This window comes from Antechinus flavipes, chromosome 2, assembly GCF_016432865.1.
Source record: "Antechinus flavipes isolate AdamAnt ecotype Samford, QLD, Australia chromosome 2, AdamAnt_v2, whole genome shotgun sequence".
In the NCBI taxonomy this organism is placed as follows: Eukaryota; Metazoa; Chordata; class Mammalia; order Dasyuromorphia; family Dasyuridae; genus Antechinus; species Antechinus flavipes.
Window position 1 is genome coordinate 449,500,811 of NC_067399.1, and position 14,572 is coordinate 449,515,382.

At 39.8% G+C, this 14,572-nt stretch overlaps 1 protein-coding gene across 2 annotated transcripts in view; it reads right to left on the minus strand.

Moving 5' to 3' along the window:
* Window positions 1-14,572, minus strand: part of TGM2 (transglutaminase 2) — a 60,879-nt gene that overhangs the window by 33,977 nt on the left and 12,330 nt on the right. For both annotated transcript variants that reach the window (XM_051979350.1, XM_051979351.1), the window contains one exon: window positions 13,429-13,608. In XM_051979350.1, the coding sequence (XP_051835310.1) occupies window positions 13,429-13,608 (180 nt within the window). The remainder of the gene's footprint in view (window positions 1-13,428; window positions 13,609-14,572) is intronic.

Consider the following 14,572-nt stretch of genomic DNA (forward strand, 5'->3'; position numbering starts at 1 on the left):
CCTTCCTTCCTTTCTTTTTTCTTCCTTCCTTCCTTCGTTCCTCCCTCCCTTCCTCTCTTTCTTTCTTTCTTTTCTTTTTCTTTCTTTTTTTTTTCTTTCTTTCTCTTTTCTTCTTCCTTCCTTCCTTTCTAAACCTGAACTAACTGAGGTTGAAGGTTCAGTTCTGGCTATTCCTGTAACTGGCCATATGATCCTGAGCAAATCATTCCCTTTCTCTGGGCCCTAGTTTCTCTGTTTGCAAAATAAGAGGATTAGTTTAGGTGGTTAAAGTTCTTCCACTGATCTCTAACAATCCACAGAAGAGTGAGGATTAAATAAAATGATGATTGTAAGGCACTCAGTACAGTGCTTGGCACAACTATTATTTTTATTTTTAATAGAAATATCACTAGTTATGAAGTCAGAAGCCTCAGGTTCATGTCCTGGCTCTGATTATTACAAGCTGGTATACAGGAACAAGAAACTCTGCCTGAGTTTCAGTTTCCTCCTCTTCAACACAAAAATCCTAATATCATCTATATAAATAGAAAGAGAGAAAGTATGATGAAATAGAAAGAGGGTTAGCCTTGGGTCAGAAGAAACGTATTCTTGTCCTGCCTCTGACACAAACTAGTTGTGTGATCTCAGATAAGTCCCTATAAGTGTTCTAAGAAACTCTTCAAGACAAATTTAGAAAACTTTCTAAGTTTTTTCCTAAGTGTTAGTGTGGATTTGAACTCAGGAAGACAATTCTTCCTGACTCCAGGCCTCGTGTTCTAGGGACTGTGCCAATTACCTGTCCATAGAGATAGATTAGACACAGATATAAATAGTTCTATATTAGATATAGTTGGTGCTATATAAACATTAGATGTTATTATTACTCCTGGTTGTTCCATGAATAACACTCCTTTCTTTGCTCAGGCATTCTTTCTGACTGTCCCCATTGGAACTCCTCCTTCCTCCATTCTGAATATTGACGTCCTGCCTTCCTTTAAATCCCAACTAAAATCCCACTTTCTACAGTAAGCCCTCTCCAGCCTCTTCCAATTCTAATTTCTTTACCTTGTTAATTATTTCCTATTTATCCTGTATATAGCTAGCTTTGTATATCTTGTTTGAAAGGTGTTTACCAGTTGAAAACTTCTGGAGGGCAGGAATTGTCTTTTACTTCTGTATCCCCAGCACTTAGCATATGTCTTGCACTTAAGTACTTAATAAATAGTGATCTAAATGCTTACTCTATGCCAAGTGCTATTCTAATTGTACTTGTGGGGTCACTAAGTGCAGTGGCTAGAGCACTAGGCCTGGAGTCAGGAAAACTCACTTTTCTGATTTCAAATGTGCCCTCAAACACTTATTAGCTTGGTGACCCTGAACAATGTGACTTAACCCTGTTTGCCTCATTTTCCTCATCTGTAAAATGAGTTGGAGAAGGGAATGACAAACCACTCCACTATCTTTGACAAAGAAGCCCAAATGGGGTCACAAAGAGTTGGACATGAATGTGCTAAGGGCTTTACAATTATTTTTGAGCAGTTGGAGAACCGCTGCCTTGAAGCGGCACAGAAAGAGGTGTTATAATTATATAACTCTAGACTGCCTGAACAAAGTGGGCCATTACCCTCTACTTGCCAACCTATGCTTTGGGCAAGCAGTCGTGCTTCCTGTTTCTAGGCCCCTCCTTGTCTTGAATCTTGTAGTCTGTGTGCCACCCCCACACATCCTTGCTTTGTTTCTCCCAGTCCTCACAACTGGCTCTCTTCCAGGCTCCACTACTAGTCATGGCTCTGGCGAATGGAAAAGGAAGAGGCTGAACCTTCTCTATCCCCAGTAGGCCCGAGCAGCGTCACACAAAGTCAAGCTGAGATTGCCCTCCACGTGACTCTGATTTTTCCCTAATAAATCTGTCCCTTGCTTTCCTGCCCATCTTCCAAAGGATTGCTTCCTACTCTCTCTCTCTCTCATGGCCCTTTTCAACTTTTGCCTCCTCTTCCCTTTCCCCTTTCCTCATCACTTCCCATCCCCACCCTTATGACTTAAAATTTGTCTCCTGCCAGGTGGAAGTCTCCTCCCCTATTCTACTAAGCTCTCTCTTCCTCCCTTTACCCTTTCAGCCAAATCCAGGAAAGGCCCTGAACTGATCTGTTCATTCTTACACTGCAGATGAATTTGACTTCAGCTAATATGAATTCACATTTCCTATAAAGATTTGGGGTTTGCAAATCCTTGTCCTACCTTCCTTAGAGTGTTTTTGGGAGGATCAAATGAGATAATGGATGTAAAATTCTACGTAAAACTTAGAGCTTTAGATAAATGCTAGTTATTATTATTATGTTGTTGTTAGGAGATAAGAGCTACCTCTCCCTTTGGAAGCACGATGTAAAAACAGGGGCTTTTAGGAGCCTGGAAAATCTTCACTACCCCAAAAGACAAACATCTGAATATCAGTGCTGGAAGGGACCTTAGAACACAGGACATAGATTATGAGGGCAGGAAGGGATCTCCGAGATTATGTAGTCCAAAGGTTCTTAAATTTTTTTATTTCAAGACTCCTTTTTACTCCTAAAAACAAATGAGGATCCCAAAGGAGTATTGATAGCCAAACCTTAAGTTTTCAGTGTGATCATTTACACTTCAGAAATTTATTATTTTGTTGATTAGCCACAAGCAACTATTATTAATACAGATTGAACTTAAAATTGTATATGCATACATTCCCCCCACCCAGGAGAGCCTGATACCAGGGGTGCTGAAGAAGGCTCAGAGAATGATGTTTTCACTAAACTGAAGGCCTAGTGACTATGAGATGATGATGGTGATAATTGGCATTTATATACTGTTTTTATTATGAATTGCAAAATGTTTTATATCCATTATTTTGTTCAAAACTCATGACACCCCTGGAACCCTCCCCAAAGAGCATTTGTTTATATGTGTTATATCTATAGATATTTACTTCATGAAGTTAAAATGTCTTGTATTGGTATGAGAATATATTTTGAGAGTCCTTGATCGAGTCCAATCTCCTTGTTTAACTGAGGAGACTCATGTCAAGAGGTAGAATATACCTTCCCCAAGTGACTCAATCAGTCAGTCAGTCAATAAACATTCAATAAGCACATATTTTATGCCAGCTACTACTACTAGGCTAATCACTAGAGATATAAGAGAAAAAATTTTTTTTTCCTATTCTCAAGAAGTTGACTTCTTGAGACATGCAATGACAACATGCAAACAGCTATTTACAAACATACTATCTACAGAGAGAAGACACTAGAATTAAAGGGAAATTGTGAAAGACTTCCATAGAAGGCCAGTTTTTAGCTTGGACTTGAAAACCAAGCGGTCGAGATGAGGAAGGAAAGCATTCACACGGAGTTAAGAGATGGAGTATCTTGTTTGAAGAACAGCAAGGAACCCAGTGAGACTAGATCCAAGATTACATGGAAAGGAAAAAGTTAAGAAAACTGGAAAGGTGATGGAAAGTGGGGTCCTAGGTTATGAGAGGCTTTGGATACCAAATAGAGGGTTTTATATTTATTTGTGGAGGTGATTCTGGAGCCACTGGAAGTTATCAACTAGGGGGTAGACATGAAGACACTTTGGCAGTTGAATGGAGGATGGAGTAGAAGGGGTGGTGATGGTGGTGGTGGTGGTAGGAGAGTGAAGATGGATGATATCTAGATTGCACACCTATGAGACTGGGAGGATGGTGGTACCCTCCATAGTACTAATGACATTTGGAAGAATGGAGGGTTTAGAGGGAAGATAATGAGTTCAATTTGGCACATGTTGAATTTAAGATGTCTACCAGGTATCCAAATGGTATTTTCTGCAATATTAGTGGAGATGTGAGATTGACTGAAGGTCAAATGGAGAGGTAAGGGCTGGATAAGTAGACCTGAAAATGATTGATATAAAGATAAAATTGAATCCATGGGAGCTGAGGAGATCATCAAGTGAAATAGAGAAAGAAAAGACCCTAGGACAGATGTCTAGACAAAGATTGAGTTCAATTCCCACTTGAGAATTGTGTACTCAGTCCTGGGAAGCACAAGGGAAAATAATGAAGGGAAGTCCTCATCTTGGACAAGCTTTTGGCCTAAGTGACCCAGTGACCTTCAGGAGAATGCCCACATGCTATTAATTGTACCAGAAGTACAGAGTCCAGCTAGATTAGATGCTTGTTGATTGAGGAACAGTCAAACAAATTGTAGAGCATGAATAAAATGGAATATTTCTTCAGTGTAAAAATGAGGAATATGAGGAATACAGAGAAGCATGGGAAAACTAGACAGAGAGCAGAATGTGTCAACATAGCTTGAGACCTCTCTGTGGGCAGTTAATTTTCATGCCATACCACCCTCTACACTTAACTCTTTGAAAAGAGAAGAATTTAGAACTGTTCCTCCTGAGATTAAAGAGAAGGTAAAGTGGATTTTTCCTATTTTCACATCTAAGGATTTCTTACTTCACTTTTCTGAACCTCAATTTCCTCTTCTATAAATAGGCATAAAACTACCTGTACTACTAACCTCACAGAGTTGTATGAAAAGTGATTTTGAAATCTTAAGGAACATTGCAAATGTGATTTTTTAAAAATAAAAGATGGAAGGGACTCTAAATCCCTTTCATGTAGGGATCATGTAGGGCTAAACCAAACCTCTCATTCTGCAGATTAGGAAACCAAGAGCCAGAGAGAAGAAGGGATTTGCCTTAGATCACAGTAAATCATTTGAGGAGCTTGAATAGGTATCTATACTCCTGGCTTAATGGCCTCCTACTGTGCTGTGTCTTACAGTATATTTCTCCTGAATGGGACTCTGACCTCCTATATTGGTCTACATGGGGTCAGTCCTGGGGAGAGTTGTGAAAGAGAGAAAGTATGGCTCGGTGCCTCTCTAAGTGTGCACTAAAATGCCTCTCTACAAAGTTCTTGCCAGCTGCTTCCTCTCAGGCCCCTGGCTTCCTGACAAGACACGGAGAAAGCCTGCATCACTCCTGTTAGTTCATGTTTATTTTTGGTATGGGGCCACCAGGGCGGGGCTAGGGAGAGTGGGCACAGGATGCCCAGTGTGGCACAGTTCCTTTAAATAGAAAGTGCCCATAATTTTAGCGGGGGGAGCTTTCCTCAGGAGGGAAAGTTGGGAAGATTTTAAAATAAATAAATAAAGAAGCTTCACTTCAACCAAACAATTACGCCTTCTCCATTATTACTTCTGCCTGTTCTCATCCCTTGTCCATGAGTCAGACCCTGGACTTAGACGCTTTTTGTCAGTCAAATCAAAGTGACTTGATGTCAAAGGATATTCCTATCAGAAGTTGGTGATCCCAGGGGAGGGATGTGAGGGATAGCAGGAAGGCCCACGCACTTTTTGTGGCAGTACACTACTTAAAATTACACCTTAATGGAGACCTCATAGCAGAGGAAAGAGAGAGTGCTGTGCAAAGGGGAAAATGGAAGTTCCAGGTCCAGTTCTATCACAAACATTTTCTTTTTATTGATTATCTTGAATTTTATATTGACTATATTTGCAAATATAGTTTTCTGGCTGCTCCTCTGGGCTAGAACACCAGTAAATGCTATTCTACACCCAAAATTTCCCGTTTCTACAAGTCCCCCATTTCATTTTTTTTTTTTTACTTCAAGTCTCAAGGTGCCAATGCCTTCCATCATGATTGTCATCTGGCTGTATGACATTCAGGGTTTAAGAAACCTTTAGGGATGGAAATAGGAAAAATCTACTTTTCTGTCTCTTTAGGTGTAGGAGCAACAGTTGTGAATTCTTCCTTTTTCAAAGGGCTGAGCAGAGAGGGGTGGTGTGGGCTGGAAATGAGCTGCCCACTGAAAGGTCCCAAGCTAGGCTGACACACTTTGCCTTCTGTCCCAGGTTCGGTTCTAAACCAACCTTGGTGGAGTGGGAGTAGGCAGGGGACTGGGGATTGGCTTCTCGCCTAGATCAGCAGTGTCAGGGACACTGGGAAGAAGGAGAGTCCATCCAAGAGAGGAAGAAACTGTGCCTGAAACCAGGTTCAGTCCTCTGACTGAGGAGGCCTTGTCACTAACTCAGGCTGACTTCACTCCTTCCCAGCCTCGCCCTCCTCACTCAGGCCCACTGCCTAACTTAATCAGCACCTAACTTTTTCTGCTGTGTGAAATCCTAGAATGTTAAGAGGTGGGAAGGGCCTCAGAGCCTAGTCTGACCCCGCAGTTTATGGAGGGGATGGAGGCCTGCAGGAGAGAAATTATTGCCTCAGATTAGATAATTGCAGAGCTGAATCTAGAGCCCAAACCTCCTGATTCCCAAGTTTCAGTGCTCTGCCAGCTGCCTGTTTCCCCCTCTCTGCTCTAAAGTTATGACTCTAAAGTAAATTCTAGCTTCAAATCTTATGACACAATTGTGATATTCTGTGATGTTATTTGCTAGGGCCTCAGTTTCCTTGTCTTTCAGATGGAAAATAGAATTTCTTCCCTGCCTCCTTCATGAGAGTTTTATGATGACCAAATGGGATCAAAATTGGAAAAGTACTTTTTAAAAAATGTAAAGCACTGTTTATAATGAAATCATTTTCCCTTCCCCCTTTCTGGATATGTCTCTAAAACAAGAGAAAAGAATTTCTTCCCTGGCTCTTTCATGAGAATTTTGTGATGACCAAATATGATCAAAGTTGGGGAAGCACTTTTTAAAAAAAACTGTAAAGCACTATATACAATGAAATTAGTTTTCCTTTCCTCTTTCTGGACACATCTCTAAAATAAGAGGGTTGGGCATCTGATAATTTACCAGGATCCTTCCAATTCTAACATTCAATGACCTAAAGTCCCTCCCAGCTTTAACACTCCATGTTCTATGTTCTAAAGTACTTCCATCTCAAAAAGTCTCTTTCCAATTCTGATATTCTATGTTCTATATTCTAAGGTCATTTGCATCTCTAACATTCTACATTCTAAGGTCTTTCCCAGCTCTGACATTCTATATTATGTATCTCCTAGCTTCACCTACATCTGGACGTTAGGAGACATTCAATCTCCAGGGGCTCGATAAGACTCATTACCCAATATCTGCTTCAGGGAACTGGTCTCCCTTTGCTGGCATGATGCAATAGCATGACTATTTACTTTGTGTGGTCCTAGATAAAAAAGTGGTTAAAGGAATAGGATGCTTGCCTTTCCAGAAAGCCCGGATACACTTTCATGATTACATTATAAAGCCATATTTTTTCTTGTATCATAGCCTGATTTGTGCCAAAGGACATTTATACCTTTGTCCAGTGGCTGATGGGTAGATTCACATGCATGTATTTTGCCCTTCTTTGAGTGTTGGGTAACAGGGTAGCAAGGGACCTTACAGACTCTGAAGTTTCCCCACATACAGAAATTTTGCTTAATTCATCAATGTAATGAAAGAGAAAGGGAGAGAACATTTGAAAAATTAATCATGAGGGTGAGAAAGGTTAAAGGCTTGATTGGGATGAGAACTGAGAAACCTGAGACATCCCAATGAATGTAGAGTTAGCTTTCTTATCTTTGTTAATTCACATGGAGCAAGATTCATAGACCTGGTTAAGGGAACATGCAGAATACTTATCTTTCTCTTATTTAAAATTCACAAAAATTCACTAAATCTTAACCTGGAACAAACCCCAGAGACATCTAGACTAGCTCTTATCTAAATAAGAATCTTTTCTATAATGATCTTAATAAATAGCCAGTTATCCAACCATTGCAGTAAAACCTCCAGTGATAGGGAGCTAGCTCATTGCCTTCCAAAACAGCCTATTTCACTTTTTGAAAGTTCTAATTATTAGAATATTTTGCCTCCTATTAACACTAAATCATTATCTTTGAAATTTCCATTTGTTGCCTCTAGGTCTGCTCTCTTGGGCCAAGTACGGAAAGGCCTTCAAATATATTAAGACAACAAACATCTTTAAGTCTCTTTTCTAGGCTAAACACCCCCAGTTCCTTTAAATGAATGTATGCCACAGCTTCCCATTCCTATCAATGCATCTGCACTGATTGCCCCTCTTAGGATATACTCTAGTTTGCCAATATCCTCAAACTGATTGTTTCTTTCTTTTTCTTTTTTAGTTTATTTTTTCTTTTTTTCCCCCTTTTTATTGCAGCTTTTTATTTTCAAAACATATGCATAAATAAATTCTCAACAACTGATCTTTGTAAAAACTTCCCTTTCATGGTTCTTACTTAGCTCATCTGTAAAATGAGGAGTCAAACAAAATCAGGGATTCTCTTTTTTTGTATCATAGACTTTTTTGGCATTCTGACCCCTTTTCAGAATGATCTTTTAAGAGAGCAAAATAAAATACACAGGTTTACAGAAGAAAGCAGTTATTATATAAGAAACAAATTCCCAGAACTCAGGAAAAAGATCACTTAAGTGATCTCTAAAGTACATTCTGTGATCCTTCTTTCAGCTGAGACTTTGAGAGAAGGATCGGCTCTAAACTCATTTTTACCTCTGGGAAAGGAAAGAAGGATCGTGGCTCCAGGTGATGGAGCATTAGTCCTGGCTTCTGACCTGATGTTAAGGAACTTAAAGAATAAAGGATTGACCTGCATCACCCCTGGTCATGGTGAGGTACCATCTCCAGTCCCACTGGGCATGGCTTCCCGAAAAGCCAATGCCTTATACAGAGTAATGTTTGTTGGTTTTAACAGATGCTAGACCTAGAATTCTCTGCTGAGAATTCTAGAATTTAGGCCTTATTGTTCCTTACCTAGGAAAGAACATGGGAATATGGTAAAAAATCAGGAGACCTCTATCACTAACTCAATGTGAGACTAACAAATCTTATAGCCTTGTTGCATCCCAGTTTCTTCATCTGTAAAACACATGACCTGTTTCCTTCCTTGTATTGTTGTCTAGACTAAATGAGAGAAAAGACCATATGAAGGCAACTTTGAAAAAAAAATCTCTTCTGCTCAGAAACTTTTAGTGACTCCCTATAGCTTACAAGACAAAATACAAATTTCTAAGCCTGACATTGAAAACACTTCACAGTCTAACTCTGCAAACTTTCCAGTCTTATTTCACATTGTTTCCCTTCATACACTCTTTATTCAGGGCCCATCCAAATGGATTTTTATCCTGTGACCTCCATTCTTGGCATTTGCATAGGTTGATCCCCTCCAACACCTCCACTTGGTGAAATCCTACTTCAAGGACTAGTGTAAGTGCTATCTTCTCTAATAATGATGATGATGATGATAGCTAACATTTAAAGCATTGTAAAGTTTATTAATCATTTTATATGTGTTATTATCCTGTGGGGTAGTTGCTGCGGGAGTTAGGAAGAAATGAGTTCAAATCCTGTTTCAGACACTTACTAGCTGTATGATCAGGCAAGTCATTTAACACTCTTAGCCTCTCTTTCTCCATTTGCAAAGCAAGGATAATAATAGTGCTTATCTCAGGGGATTGTCATAAAGGACAAAGGAGATAAGGTATGTAAAGAGCCTTGTAAACTTTATAAAGTGTTGGTTATTATCATTCCCCTTTTATAACTGAGATCATTGAAGAGTTTAAGCTCAGTCACATTGAAAGTGAGTAGTGCTGTCCCCTTTATTATGACCTACTAGCTTTATGGAGCTTTTCTGATCTCTTTAAATGAAAGTGTTTCCTTCCTTTTCAGATTTTCCCAGAAGACTTTGGCTTGACCTCTCCGATGCCCCAATACAGGACAGGCATCTCATGGACAGGGACCTATCATTTCCTTGGCATAGAGAATTACTCTATGAGGTAAGTTCTTCTACTTCACCTTCTTTGAAACTCAGAGAATTATTTAGGGCACTGGGAGATTAGGATAATTTGCTCAGGTTCACATAGCAGATATATATTAGAGAGGCCTGTAACCTAAGGTGTACTATCTCTATCTCCCATACTATGTTGTTGCTTGATTGGGGGATACATATATTTTCCCCTATTAAATTTTTAAGTTTTTTTGAGTATCATTTTTTCCTATTTGTCTCTTTTCTAAACATTAAGATCCTACACTTAATAGGGCACTTTATAAATGTTGAATTGAAATAGAATACTAAAAATTGTTGTACTTGTGGATACACCAAAGCATTGCTATCATAAGAGAAAACTGACTGCTTTCCCTGCCAGCACCTAGTTTTCCATATACTAGAGGACGTTACTAGAAACGTGGAATCCTATGAACAGACAACTCTCAGATGAAGAAATTGAAACTATTTCTAGCCATATGAAAAGATGCTCCAAATCATTATTAAGCAGAGAAATGCAAATTAAGACAACTCTGAGATGCCACTACACAAATGTCAGATTGGCTAGAATGACAGGGAAAGATAATGTGGAATGTTGGAGGGGATGCGGGAAAACTGGGACACTGATGCATTGTTGGTGGAGTTGTGAATGAATGAATCCATTCTGGAGAGCAATTTGGAACTATGCCCAAAAAGTTATCAAACTGTGCATACCCTTTGATCCAGCAGTGTTTCTACTGGGCTTATACCCCAAAGAGATACTAAAGAAGGCAAAGGGACTTGTATGTGCCGAAATGTTTGTGGCAGCCCTGTTTGTAGTGGCTAGAAACTGGAAAATGAATGGATGCCCATCAATTGGAGAATGGCTGGGTAAATTGTGGTATATGAATGTTATGGAATATTATTGTTCTGTAAGAAATGACCAGCAGGATGAATACAGAGAGGACTGGCGAGACTTACGTGAACTGATGCTAAGTGAAATGAGAAGAACCAGGAGATCATTATATACTCGACAGCGATATTGTATGAGGATGTATTCTGATGGAAGTGGATCTCTTCAATAAAGAGAGCCTTAATTGATCAAAGATGGACAGAAGCAGCTACACCCAAAGAAAGAACACTGGGAAATGAATATAAACGGTTTGCATTTTTGTTTTTCTTCCCAGGTTATTTATACCTTCTGAATTCAACTCTCCCTGTGCAACAAGAGAACTGTTCGGTTCTGCACACATATATTGTATCCAGGATATACTGTAACCTATTCAACATGTAAAGGATTGCTTGCCATCTGAGGGAGGAGGTGGAGGGAGGGAGGGGAAAAATTGGAACAGAAATGAATGCAAGGGATAATGCTGTAAAAAACCCTGGCATGGGTTCTGTCAATAAAAAGTTATTTAAAAAAGAAAAAAAGAAAGAAACGTGGAATCCTATTTGTGGGGAGGGACAAGAAGCCATATCTAGTCTTATTTAACTTAAATATGGAGCCAGGCAAGCTCGGCCCTATACAGTAGAAGTGAATTTGGCCATCAAAAGGACCTTTCACCACACTACAACCCTGTGGAAGCCATGGATCTTCCCATATATTGATGAGGAAACAACCCTGCTGGGTTGTCTCTTTGTTGTTTCTCTCAGTGATGGTTCCTAGGTAGCATCAGCATTATAAGCCTGGGAGCTGAGTTAGCTTCTGAGTCTAGTAAGTTAAATTTTGCAGAAAACCTCATTAGCTATATCCTTGGCCTGGCTATCAAGGCTCATGATCTGACCCCTCCTTACTATTTTCAATCTTATTTTCCTCTTTCCCAAATCAGACAATCCTTGTAGACAATTCTTGATACCTTGCTCCCTAAACCCCAGTCCCACATCTATTCCTTGCCCATATTTCTTTTCCAGCTTCAAAATGCCTTTCTTGCTTCAACAAATGCAAATCTTGATCCTTTGGGACCTTAATTAAAATGCACTTCCATCAGGAAGCCTTCCGTGACCATTCCAACTTACTGTCAGCTTCTCCTTGTTTGAATCCTGTAATCCTGCTGCTTCTCTATAGATCACAATTGTGTACTTAATTATATACTACTTCTTTTCAACATGTATCTTGTTCTTCTACCTCAGGGACAAGATCTTTGTAGTATTTTTGTTTCCTTGTCAAACTATCCCAGAATGAAGCACATAATTTAATTCAGATCAATAATGATTAATCACGTATTTTGTGGAAGACCACTCATATACTAGGATTGAAGGATAAAAAAACAACATAGAGTTTTGCCTTCTAGTACAGGGGAGGTGCCTCTCATCCTTGCATATAAATAAGTTGGGTGAGAATTAAGATGGGTAGAATAGACAGACACAGACAAAATACTCAAGAAAATTTGAAGACATAAAGGATTGTGGACAAGTAGCACCTGAACTAGATCTCAAAGGGAAAGGATTTTGATAAGTGGAGATGAGAAGAGAATGCATTTTAGGTATAAGGAACCTAGCTAAATGTATATAGTAGAAACAAAATAAAGACTGATTCTTAGGTCCAACTAAGGATGCTGAGCTCCCTCTTTGGCAGTGGGGAAGGAGGATGGAGAATGCATTATGTGGGAGTGAGGATAGATGTTTTCAGGATGCTAGAATATGGCCGTTGGACATCTCTAGATAGAACCTTCTCTAGGATTAAGGAGTTTAAGGTAGTCAACAGTCTTGTGCTTGGGAAAGAGAGTTAAGGCTACTATGTCAGGGATAGAAGGCTGGTCAGTAACTGAAGGAGTCGGCTTTTCAGGCTTAATAAGGGAAATAGAGACCCTAAGTTGCCTCTTTAAGAGCCTGGCCCTACTCTATGATGTGGTCCAGACCACCTCACAACTGTCCTGCAATCCTTCTTTTCCTCATATTCTTCAAGGTGAACAACCAGCTAAGCATATTAATAGATTCTAGAACATAGACTAGTAGAACTAGAAGGAAGCTTATAATAAAGAACGGGAGAGTTGTGAGGAACATCATATGGGAACATGATGAGGAACATCATGTGAGAGTTGTATGAAACATTAAAACAAGATTTCAGGGCTAGGAGTTTAGGGAATAGTTGGTCTAACCAATTCACTTATTTTACATATGGAAAAAGTAAGGCTTGGAGTGGTCAAGTAGTCATAATGCCAGGCAGAAATCAATCCAAGGAAACTTACTATTGAGCTAGAAACTAAACCACATACAGGCAGACTTTTTCTTCTACCCTTTTCAGCAGGCTTAGCCTTTTGTTTAGTTTCAGAGAGGCTGTTCTCTCATTTCCCTTTCCTGGATGGCTCCCTGTTTACTTTGTGATAGATCAACTTGTTGCCAAAGAGAAATTTGGAGGAAGGAGCAGGTAGGGCAGAGCTTCTGATGTGGGAAACAGGAGGCAGGAAGTCTTCCACCTGCATCTGGAGATAATGGATGACCATCATTAACCTGTGGGGTTGTCCTGTGCATTGTTAGAGGCAAGATCAAACGAAGGGCAAAAGTAACTCTCCACAACATAAAGGCCAAATACGGGGGAGAGCACCTGGGACTGATGGTCCTCAGCTAAAGGGTGGAAAGAAGATATTACCCCACAAGACCCAGCCAACAAATATCCATTCTAGCCACATCCCCACATTGGGCAAGAATGGCTCCGAGCTACATGAACCTTGTTGTCCAAGATGGCCAGAGGAGGAGAAAATTAAGTGGGTGGAACTTACCTGTCTCTACGATGAAGTTCACTTTGTCCACAGAAGCCTCAAAGCCCCTGTCTTGGAAATATATAACGATGTCGAATGGCTGACCCCGTCTGACCACCAGTTTATCCTGGCACATGCTACTAGTCCAGTGATTTTTGCCATTCTTTTCAAACTCCAGGTCACTTTTTTCAACTATCAATTCTGCAGAAGTAACAAAAGGGCAAGAAGTTAGCAGTGCATCAGTGGAGACAAGGAGTAGAACTTATAACTAAAAGCCACAATCATAACAGTCCACATTTCTCTAGGGATATGGTTCCCAAAGCACCTTCCTCCCAACAGTCCTGTCAGGTAAGTAGCAAAGGATGATGATTTCCATTTTTCTCAGGTGGGCAAACTAGTACTCCAAGAGATACTGAAGTAATAACAGCAATAACAACAAAATTTATATAGCACTTATTATATGCCAGGCACTGTGCCAAGCTCTTTAAATAAAATTATCTCATTTGATCCTCACAACAAGGTAAGTGCTATTATTATTCCTATTTTACAGATGAGGAAACTGAGGCAAACTGAGGTTAAGTGACTTCCTCAGGGTCACACAGCTAATCAAATGTCAGAACCTAGATCTCCAGCTTTGAACTTAGATCTATCGCTAGTCTTAAGATTCAGTGCTCTTTCCATTCTCTCTCTCTCTCTCACTCTTTCTTTCTTTGTCTCTCCTGCCTGTTTCTCTCTTTGTGTCTGTCTCCTCTTTCTGTCTGTCTCTTTCTATCTCTTACTCTCTGTTTCTCTCTCTGTGTCTCTGCCTCTATCTTTCTCTTTCTCTCCCTATTTCTCTGTGTGTCTGTCTTTGTGTCTTTGTCTCCCAGGACTTCTTATGAAAGAAATGTTTTGTAAATCTTAAAACACTATATAAATGAGAGGTATGATAGTCATCAATCACAACCAAGTATGTCTGAGGAAGGATCCCTGTGCTAGGAATTGCTACAGAAAAAGTAACAGATAAGTCTCTTGATCATAAAGAAGGAAGAGGGGAGTAAGCATTTCTTAATCACCTAATATATATCAAGCATTGTGCTGAGTGCTTTACAAATATCTCTTTTGATCTTTAGACAGGTAGGATTCCCCATTTTACAGTTGGGGAAACTGAGGCAGAGAGAGGCTA